Raw genomic sequence first — 9,818 nt, 5'->3', positions numbered from 1 at the left:
CCGTCTGGAGCCCGGAGCCAATCGCGTCTGGGAGCGCGGGGCGGGGGTGACGTGTCCGGCTCCCGGGGCGTATAAAAGCCGCTCCAGCTTCGGTCCTCCCGCTCAGAATCCTACAAACTCACGCACGAATCACCAAAAAACATCGGACTTTACACGATTTCACCACCGGATTACTGTTTTTCGAGCTTTTACGCAGCGCACTTTGGATTATTCCTGCACGATTTTAAGGATAACTTCACGTTTTTTGGGGGAATTATTAACATTATCATTATTATTTCACCGCTTTTCAACATGACTCTTGAAGAAGTCGTCGGATCGAGCACTGCAGATAAAAAGTAAGTACATTTTTTACACATTTTTCACGCAAACGTACGTCCCAAGTTGTGTTTTACGCGTTTGGAAATCCGGGCAGGTTTTTTTTTTTTTTTTTTGCAAGCGACGTGATTGCGTAGAGGTGGAATTTTTAAAGAGGAATTTCACTTCTCAAATTGTTTCGTTTCTCTGACCAAATTTACGCACACGAGCAAATCAAACCGTGACGCAGATTTGGCAAACATTTCATGACGAAACGACTCCGTAATCTTGAGTTTTGTGCTTTTTAGAAACGATGTTATGTCAGTTTGCCCCAAATTTAAACTCGATTGCAGCAATGACAGGTCAAAAAGTGGGAATAAAATCATCAAAATGTGTCGTTACGCGCAGAAATGCCTTCGTAACGCTTGCACTCAAACACTCCAAGCACGATTTGGCGCACGTTAATGCATTTTGACGTGCTCTAACGCGTTGTTTTGCACATTTTATCCTAACATGAGTCTGTTTTTGTGCTTCTGCAGGATGGAGACCGTAAGCTCCGCTCTGGAGTCGCTGCTGGTCGCGGCGCAGAGACGCGACTGCCTCACCGTCGGCGTGTACGAGTCCGCCAAGCTCATGAATGTGTAAGCACCTCCACAAATCCTCACCCTTTTTTTCATTTTTCTTAAACATTAGTCACGTCTGCAAAAGTTCAAGCCTTAAAATGTCTCCTACGATGAGTCAACACGGCGTGAGGAGCGTGCGTGCTCACCAAAATGGCACCCGCGTAATCCCCCCCCCCCCTCCGCGCGTCTATTTTTAGCTCCAGTTCTTAAAATACTCAGTGGGACGTGGCTATGTTTAGTTGGAAAGCTATTTTTACGCAACTGCTCCACTGGAATGTTCTAATAATGGAACAACGACAGCCTAAATCAGGTTAAACGCGGATAAAAATAACCAAAAATAGCAAAGTGGCTCGTAATGGTCTCATTCTGTTAAGGAAATTGATCATAATGAGTCTCTTTCAGCCATTTTTGTAGTCTTAAATGAAGAAATTGTAGTCCTTAAAGCGTTCTAGCCAATTAGTTATTCTTAATATGTAATTAGTCACTTTTATCTTTGGTTTTAAGTGAATACACGACTGTTGTAGAGTCACATTTGCATCCGAATGAAGCTGAAGCGCAGGGCCAGCCGCTTCCTTTTGACAGGGTCGGGTTAATTGAGTTTGAAATGTTTCGGTTGTTGGCGTTGACGTTGAGCGTGAGGAGTTTTTTGGCGAGGGTTTTTTGTGGCGCACAGAGGGAACAGAGGAGTCACGGTGAAAAAATGCTGAGTCCGCAGACGTCACGCCCAGAGCTAAATTTAGAAACGCTCCCAGATGTAAACACGAGGGAGGCTATTTTTAGAACATTTCAGTCTGGGCGAATCCAGACCGACAAAAACAGTTCACGGTTTTCAAAAATGAACCAGATTTTGACTTTTTTTAAACTTTGAATTCTGCTGTAGCTCATTTTTTCAAACTACAAACTGATTATTACACATTTTGGAGTAGAATTTCATTTATTATAGACTTTCTGACCAATTCTGACCAAAGTTTTTTTTTTTTTAGCTGGAATTTTAACAAAATTTCTTACAAATTTCAGTGTAGCAGTGTTGCACCTTTTCACATTTATCAAAGACTTTGCCCGACCAATTTCCAAGCAAATTTTCAAACATTTTAGCTGTAGTTTTTACTTTCTTACACCTAATTATTATGTCACCAGATTTTAAACCAGTTTTCATAAATTTATTCTCAGTTTCAGTGTTGAAATTTTCCAGTTTTACACATTTATCTCGGACTTTCTTAGACATTTTTGGGCAAATATTTCACATTTCTGACCTGTTTTCCATGCAAATTTTCACACATTTTAGTTGTAATTTTAACTTTTTTACACCTAATTAGTATTTTACTCAAAACGTCATCAGATTTTAAAACAATTTTCATAAATTTATTCTCAATTTCAGTGTCTAAATCTTGCAGGTTTACTCATTGATCTCACACTTTCCTACCAGTTTTTGCACAAAGATTTCAAATTTTTGACCTGTTTTCCATGCAAATTTTCTGAAATTGTAGCTGTCGTTTTTATACCTAATTAGTATTTTGCTCAAAACCTCATCAGATTTTAAACCAGTTTTAATTGATTTATTCTCAGTTTCAGTGTCTAAATCATGCAGGTTTACACATTTATCTTAGACTTTCTTACGTATTTTTGCGCAATTATTTCACATTTTCAGATCTGTTTTCCGTGCACATTTTCAGTTTTTACACCTTTTGTGAGTCTTTGGTGTTTTATTTAAACTTCCGTGTTCCCGTGTTTCCGCAGTGACCCGGACAGCGTGGTCCTGTGCGTCCTGGCCACAGACTCGGAGGACGTGGACGACATCGCTCTTCAGATCCACTTCACGTTGCTTCAGGCTTTCTGCTGCGACAACGACATAAACATCGTTCGCGTGTCGGGGCTGCGGCGTCTGGGGCAGCTCCTCGACGACAAACCCGACCAGAACGGGAACGAACCCCGAGACCTGCACTGCATCCTGGTCACGGTGAGTCGCCACGACAACGCCACAAAAGCGAACAGCGGCAAAGAGACGCTGAAGTCGATACGGTTACAGCCGCGATGGACATTTGAACCGACTTCAGGGTCAAATTATCGGTCAATTTCACCATTTATTCATTTAAGCATCATAATTATTACTTCATCAGTTGTAGACAAAGACATTTTTACAGTTTGTGACCCAAAAAAAAAAATGCAATTTGGAAGAAAAATCCAATTATGACTATGGAATCCTGTTTAGTAGCAATGGTAATTTGAATGTTTACACTTTAGACTTCGATAAACTTTACTGATCCACAAGGGAAATTATTTCAGAAAATAATATAAGAAAGAGAAAAAATATAAATGGTGATAATAACTCCCCAAAGAATACTTGAACTTTTCCATTTATTATTTTATATTATTTATACGCTTGGGAGTGAGAAGCACAATTTGGATTTGTCATGTTTTGTATGAAAAATTGTCAAACTTTTTTTGATTTGAATAAGTAGCAAAATAACTATAAATTTAAATGTATAAGTCAAAATAAAATATAAAATCTCAGATTTATACAAGAGATCATAGGTAGACAGTACAACCATAAACTTTTCATATTTTATGTTTTGAAATTGAGAAAATTTAAGTTTTAGTCACTGATTCAATAAATCTTGGTTGGCTCGGTTTCCTCTAAAATTGACCCTGAAATTGCTTTTTAAATTTTAAGGTTTCACAATTTAACAAGACTGTGCTTTCGCCAGTTTCAAAGTTAAATGGTCAGCAAGTCCCCCTGAGGTTTTACCTGAAATTTCTTTTAAATCTTAAGGTTTCTTAATTTAACAAGTCTTTGCTGTTGCGAGTTTCCAAGTTAAATATCGACTTTGCGTCTCAACCAAAATGTACACAACATGAAATCCAAACTGATGTTGATTTGTCAAAAGTCTAATGTGTTTTTTTTCTTTCCTTCTTGCAGAATCCTCCGGTGGAGCCGCTGCAGTGCCAGGCTCTGTCCGACATCAGCAGCTTCTGCGCCGAGAGCCGATGCAAGAACCAGTGGGTGCCGGCGCTGGAGCTCCAGGCCCGCTGAAGAAAACCAGACATAAACTGAACAAAAAAGTCCAAATGTGACGCGGAATCAGCCGTCAACCAATCACAACGCTTCCCCGCGACCTCTCACCCTGAAGAGGCGGGGCTTAGGGGCGTTTGAAGGCGCGTGGAGCCGGGGAACGGTTCCACGCCAACGTCCCGGAAGAAAACCGCCAACTTCCCACGTGGAGGAACGGTTTTCGGGAATGGTCACGTGACTCGGGACACTCCCGACGGGCCAATCAGAAGAGAGTTTGACAAGAGACTGAAATATAAAAAAAAAAAAAAGATGGGAAACAACAAGACGGACTTTGTAATCTGATGTTTTTAATGTTTAAGGGGACACTAATGCAATATCAAAGTGTAACCAGTGTTTTACAATGTGGTGTCTTGCCCGAGGACACAACGGCGGGAGTCAAACCGCCAACCCCCGGGTCAAACACAAGTAATATTATCATGTGTTCAGTGTTAAATGATGCTTCAAGCTTTAATCGGTGTTTTACGAGATGGGAGTGGGTGTCTTGCCAAAGGGCACAACGTCAGGAATCAAACTGCCAACCTCCGGGTCGAGCTCAGGCAGTGTAAACGTGTTAAGAGACGGAAACAATACAGAACTTTTTAACAAATGGTGAATACACGGTAATCTATGGGTAAAAGTGTCTTGCTCAATGGCAGCTTGGATCACCGGGAACGGGATTCAAACCGCCAACCTCTGGGACTGAATAATGTGACGGAGTTTTACTGTGTGGTGAATTATTTATGCAAACAGATGTAATATATTTGGACGCTCACAGCACGAGGTTTAAAAAGTCACAAAAATGAAAAGTTTAAATCAAATGTTTCTGTAACGATGAAAAGTGCAATAAAATATTCAATGAAATGAAAAAAATCTGACTCGTCTCGTGGTTTTGGTCAAATTATTATTTTATTTGAAAAAATCACAAACTGGAAATTTAATGCAATAAATAATTGTACTATTATAAAACCAGGATTTTTATTTTTATTTTTTATAATGGTTCTTAAAATATGATCAGTTAAATTTTCGGCTGATGACGTCATCTAGTCCCCCAGTTTTAATTTTAATTTTAATTTTATTAATAAGAAAAAAATTAAATAAAACTTTATTGTATTTTGTTGAAGACAACAAAATATAATCAACATAAAAACAAAGCAACAAAAATAAGGGCGAGTTGTACAGTTGTAGGGAGTATTATCTGTCACATAAGGGTGAGTTGTACAGTTGTAGGGAGTATTATCTGTCACATAAGGGTGAGTTGTACAGTTGTAGGGAGTATTATCTGTCACATAAGGGTGAGTTGTACAGTTGTAGGGAGTATTATCTGTCACATAAGGGTGAGTTGTACAGTTGTAGGGAGTATTAATCCTTTGCTTAAATGTGTTTTATGATACTTCAGTTGATAAACATGGAGAACTACATTTCCCATGATTCATTTCAGCTCAGACAACACGAAGAAATGTGTTTTTAACTTGAATTCTTGGGATTATGACAGAAATAATTCACACCAAAAACATTTCAAGGTGTTTTAAAAGCAAAAAAGTGTCACATCTACAAAATATCGCAATAAATATCGTACCGAGATATTTGGATTTGGATCGTTACATGTCGACTTAAAACTCTAAGAATATAAAAGTGCAGTGACAAAAACATCTGTAAAATCACTGATGTTTTTTCAAACTTTCAGCTGAATCTAAAAATTTGTCCCTTTTCTAATTTACATCCTTTAAAACTCACGATTTGAACCTTTACCAGAGACCAGAGACCAGAGACCAGAGACCAGACCAGACCAGAGACCAGACCAGACCAGAGACCAGACCAGAGACCAGACCAGACCAGAGACCAGAGACCAGAGACCAGACCAGAGACCAGAGACCAGACCAGAGACCAGAGACCAGACCAGAGACCAGAGACCAGAGACCAGAGAGACCAGAGACCAGAGACCAGAGACCAGAGACCAGACCAGACCAGAGACCAGACCAGAGACCAGACCAGACCAGAGACCAGACCAGAGACCAGACCAGACCAGAGACCAGACCAGAGACCAGAGACCAGAGACCAGAGACCAGAGACCAGAGACCAGAGACCAGACCAGACCAGAGACCAGACCAGAGACCAGACCAGAGACCAGAGACCAGACCAGAGACCAGAGAGACCAGAGACCAGAGACCAGAGACCAGAGACCAGAGACCAGACCAGAGACCAGAGACCAGAGACCAGACCAGAGACCAGACCAGACCAGAGACCAGAGACCAGAGACCAGAGACCAGAGACCAGAGACCAGACCAGAGACCAGAGACCAGACCAGACCAGACCAGAGACCAGAGACCAGAGACCAGAGACCAGACCCAGACCAGACCAGACCAGAGACCAGAGACCAGAGACCAGAGACCAGAGACCAGAGACCAGACCAGACCAGAGACCAGACCAGACCAGACCAGAGACCAGAGACCAGAGACCAGAGACCAGAGACCAGAGACCAGAGACCAGAGACCAGACCAGACCAGACCAGACCAGAGACCAGACCAGAGACCAGACCAGAGACCAGACCAGAGACCAGACCAGAGACCAGAGACCAGACCAGAGACCAGACCAGACCAGAGACCAGACCAGAGACCAGAGAGACCAGACCAGAGACCAGACCAGAGACCAGAGACCAGAGACCAGAGACCAGACCAGAGACCAGAGAGACCAGAGACCAGACCAGAGACCAGAGACCAGACCAGAGACCAGACCAGAGACCAGACCAGAGACCAGAGACCAGACCAGAGACCAGACCAGAGACCAGAGACCAGACCAGAGACCAGACCAGAGAGACCAGAGACCAGAGACCAGAGACCAGAGACCAGACCAGAGACCAGAGACCAGAGACCAGACCAGAGACCAGAGACCAGAGACCAGAGACCAGAGACCAGAGACCAGACCAGACCAGAGACCAGAGACCAGAGACCAGAGACCAGAGACCAGAGACCAGAGACCAGAGACCAGAGACCAGAGACCAGAGACCAGAGACCAGAGACCAGAGACCAGACCAGAGACCAGACCAGAGACCAGACCAGACCAGAGACCAGAGACCAGACCAGAGACCAGGGTTAGTCTGGGATTAGTCTTGGGACCAGAGACCTGGGTTAGTCCAGAGACTGGGGTTAAACCAGAGTCCAGGTTAGACCAGAGTCCAGTGTTACTCCTAGGTTAGTCCTGGGTTAGTCCTGGGTTAGACTAGAGTCCTGGGTTAGTCCTGGGTTAGTCCTGGGTTAGACTAGTCCTGGGTTAGTCCTGGGTTAGTTCTGGGTTAGACCAGACAAAGTCCTGGTGGGGTTTTGTGTATTTGAGTCTCATGAGTTCGGCGCATGACAAAGAATTCAGCCTCAGGACTTTGGTCTGTGGGACAAAGGACCAACTGTGTAGTAGAAGTACTAATAGTAGCAGTAGTAATAGTAGTTTTTGTAGTAGTTTTTGCAGTAGTTTTTGTAGTATTAGTATGAGTAAAACATACATGAAGATCAGACACGAGTCTTTATTTGTGTAACACTGGGGAAATGTCAGTGTTGCAACAAAAAGTACCACAAGTACACAACATACACAAAGTACACAAAATACACAAAATACACAAAACATACACAGTACGACCCACAGACGCGGGGAGAAGATGCAAACTCCAGAGAGTTTCTGTTCTGTTCCATGGGAATAAAACCTACAACCACAAAACTCTGAAACTGGAGCAGAAACCAGGACTAAACCAGAACTGGACCAAGACTGGACCAAGACTAAACCAGGTCTAAAGCAGGTCTAAACGGGGATGTTGCGGTGAGAGAAAGAGGCGGAAACAGAAACAGAGAAAGAGGAAGTTTGAGGTTCAGAACCTCAGAGGTTCAAAACTCTCAGGGGAAACTTTGACTAAACCAGAACTAAACCAGAACTAAACAAGGACTAAACAAGAACTAAACCAGGTCTAAAAAAGGACTAAACCAGGACTAAACCAGGACTGAACCAGATCACACATTTCCTCACACTGAGACAGTTAAATGATGAATAAAAGTTCATAAATAATCATTTAAATCTTGTGCAGGACAAGTCCATGTTGGTCAGATTCTCCTCCTGAACTTCAGCCACCTGAGACTCTGTTCCTCAACTTTATTTAAAGATCACATTTACAACAGGATGATTTAGTCCTGGTTTAGTCCTGGTTTAGTCTTCGTTTAGACCTGGTTTAGACCTGGTTTAGTCCAGGTTTAAACCTGGTTTAGTCCTGTTTTAGTCCTGGTTTAGTCCGTTTAGTCCTGGTTTAGTCAAAGTTTCGACCTGGTTTAGACCTGGTTTAGTCCTGGTTTAGTCCTGATTTAGTCCAGGTTTAGACCTGGTTTAGTCCTGGTTTAGTCCTGGTTTAGACCTGGTTTAGACCTGGTTTAGACCTGGTTTAGTCCAGGTTTAGACCTGGTTTAGTCCAGGTTTAGTCCTGGTTTAGTCCTGGTTTAGACCTGGTTTAGACCTGGTTTAGACCTGGTTTAGTCCAGGTTTAGTCCTGGTTTAGTCCAGGTTTAGTCCTGGTTTAGTCCAGGTTTAGACCTGGTTTAGACCTGGTTTAGTCCAGGTTTAGACCTGGTTTAGACCTGGTTTAGTCCAGGTTTAGTCCTGGTTTAGTCCCTGTTTAGTCCCTGTTTAGACCTGGTTTAGACCTGTTTTAGACCTGGTTTAGTCCAGGTTTAGACCTGTTTTAGTCCTGGTTTAGTCCTGTTTTAGTCCCTGTTTAGTCCTGTTTTAGTCCTGGTTCAGTTCTTATATAATATATTATGTAAATGGTTGTATCTCTATTTTAACACCTTTGTTTTGAGTGTTTGTTCCCACTCCTCCTCCTCTCATCCTCCTCTCATCCTCCTCTCCTCTCTCTCTGTTCTCTCTCTCTGTTTCTCTCTCTGTTTCTCTCTCTCTCCTCCTCGTCATCTCTCTCTTCTTCCTCTCTCACTTCTTTTATAATGTCTTATATAAATCTGTATTCGTCTTTTGTTGTCACCTGTTTTCTGTTTTTCCCACACCTCCTCCTCCTCTTCATCTCTCTCTCTCTCCTCCACACTCTCTCTTCTCTCTCCTCCACTCTTCCCACTTGCTCTCTTTCTTTCTTAACCCTCTCTCCGTCTCTCTCTTTCTTCCTCCCTTCACCTCACTCCCTCCTTCCCTTTTTTTGATTAATCCCACGTTCTCCATTTCTCCTCTCTCTCTTCCTCTCCTCCTCTTTCAGCTCCTTCTCTCCATTCTCTCTACCTCCCCTCCTCCCTCTCTCTCTTCCTCCTCTTTCTCCCCCCACGCTTCTTTTCCTTCTCTCTCTCTCCTCTCTCCCCCACTTCCCTCTCTCTCTCCTCTCTCCTTTTATCTCTCTCCCCCAAACCTCTCTTTCCTCTCTTCCTCCTCTTTCCCCCCCTCTCTTCCCTCTCTCCTTTAACCTCCTCTCTCTTTCTCTCCCTCTTTCTTCTCTTTCTCTCTCTCTCTGTCTCTCTCTCTTCTCTTTCTTGCTCTCTGTCTCTCTCTATCTTCCATCTCTCTTCTCTCTCTCTTCCCTTTATCTCTCTCTCCCTATCTCTCTCTCTCTCTCTCTCTCTCTCTCTCTCTCTCTCTCTCTCTCTCTCTCTCTCTCTCTCTCTCTCTCTCTCTCTCTCTCTCTCTCTCTCTCTCTCTCTCTCTCTCTCTCTCTTCATCTCTCTCTCTCTCTCTCTCTCTCTCTCTCTCTTCTTCTTCTTCTCTGTGAGTCACTTCTTCTTTTTTTGTCCATATTTGGTCGGTGACGTGTTCAGGATTTCGTGATGTCACAGTTTCCCTCCTTTCCTCTCGCCAACAAAAACACTGAAAAAAAAAAAAAAAAA

The 9,818-nt window shown here is 42.9% G+C and overlaps 2 protein-coding genes across 2 annotated transcripts in view; one reads left to right on the top strand and one right to left on the bottom strand.

The window, feature by feature from the left end:
* LOC129412160 (zinc finger CCCH domain-containing protein 13-like) overlaps positions 1-9,575 on the bottom strand; it is a gene marked incomplete at both ends in the record, with an annotated part of 12,788 nt that extends 3,213 nt beyond the window's left edge. The window contains 4 exons of the mRNA XM_055165279.1: positions 1-117; positions 3,833-3,944; positions 4,039-4,212; positions 9,408-9,575. The exon at positions 1-117 is cut by the window's left edge and continues 80 nt beyond it. Of these exons, the coding sequence (XP_055021254.1) occupies positions 1-117; positions 3,833-3,944; positions 4,039-4,212; positions 9,408-9,575 (571 nt within the window). The remainder of the gene's footprint in view (positions 118-3,832; positions 3,945-4,038; positions 4,213-9,407) is intronic.
* On the top strand, positions 95-4,836 carry gadd45ba (growth arrest and DNA-damage-inducible, beta a). The gene is made up of 4 exons (XM_020932023.2): positions 95-335; positions 834-935; positions 2,655-2,874; positions 3,835-4,836. The coding sequence occupies exons 1-4, from the start codon at positions 292-294 to the stop codon at positions 3,946-3,948; spliced, it is 480 nt and encodes a 159-aa protein (XP_020787682.1). The 5' UTR covers positions 95-291; the 3' UTR covers positions 3,949-4,836.
* Positions 9,576-9,818: the final 243 nt, after the last annotated feature.

The sequence above is a fragment of the Boleophthalmus pectinirostris genome, unplaced genomic scaffold (genome assembly GCF_026225935.1).
Source record: "Boleophthalmus pectinirostris isolate CB_2022bp ecotype Guang Dong unplaced genomic scaffold, ASM2622593v1 HiC_scaffold_7, whole genome shotgun sequence".
Classification (NCBI taxonomy): Eukaryota; Metazoa; Chordata; class Actinopteri; order Gobiiformes; family Gobiidae; genus Boleophthalmus; species Boleophthalmus pectinirostris.
The sequence above is the reverse complement of the archived record's forward strand: the minus strand, read 5'-3'. Positions and strand labels throughout refer to the sequence as shown.

Excerpts from the sequence above, each read along its gene's own strand:
- gadd45ba (XM_020932023.2), top strand. The coding sequence starts at position 292 with ATGACTCTTGAAGAAGTCGTCGGATCGAGCACTGCAGATAAAAA. Across the intron at positions 936-2,654 it reads TCCGCCAAGCTCATGAATGT|TGACCCGGACAGCGTGGTCC; the intron begins GTAAGCACCTCC and ends GTGTTTCCGCAG. Across the intron at positions 2,875-3,834 it reads TGCACTGCATCCTGGTCACG|AATCCTCCGGTGGAGCCGCT; the intron begins GTGAGTCGCCAC and ends TCCTTCTTGCAG.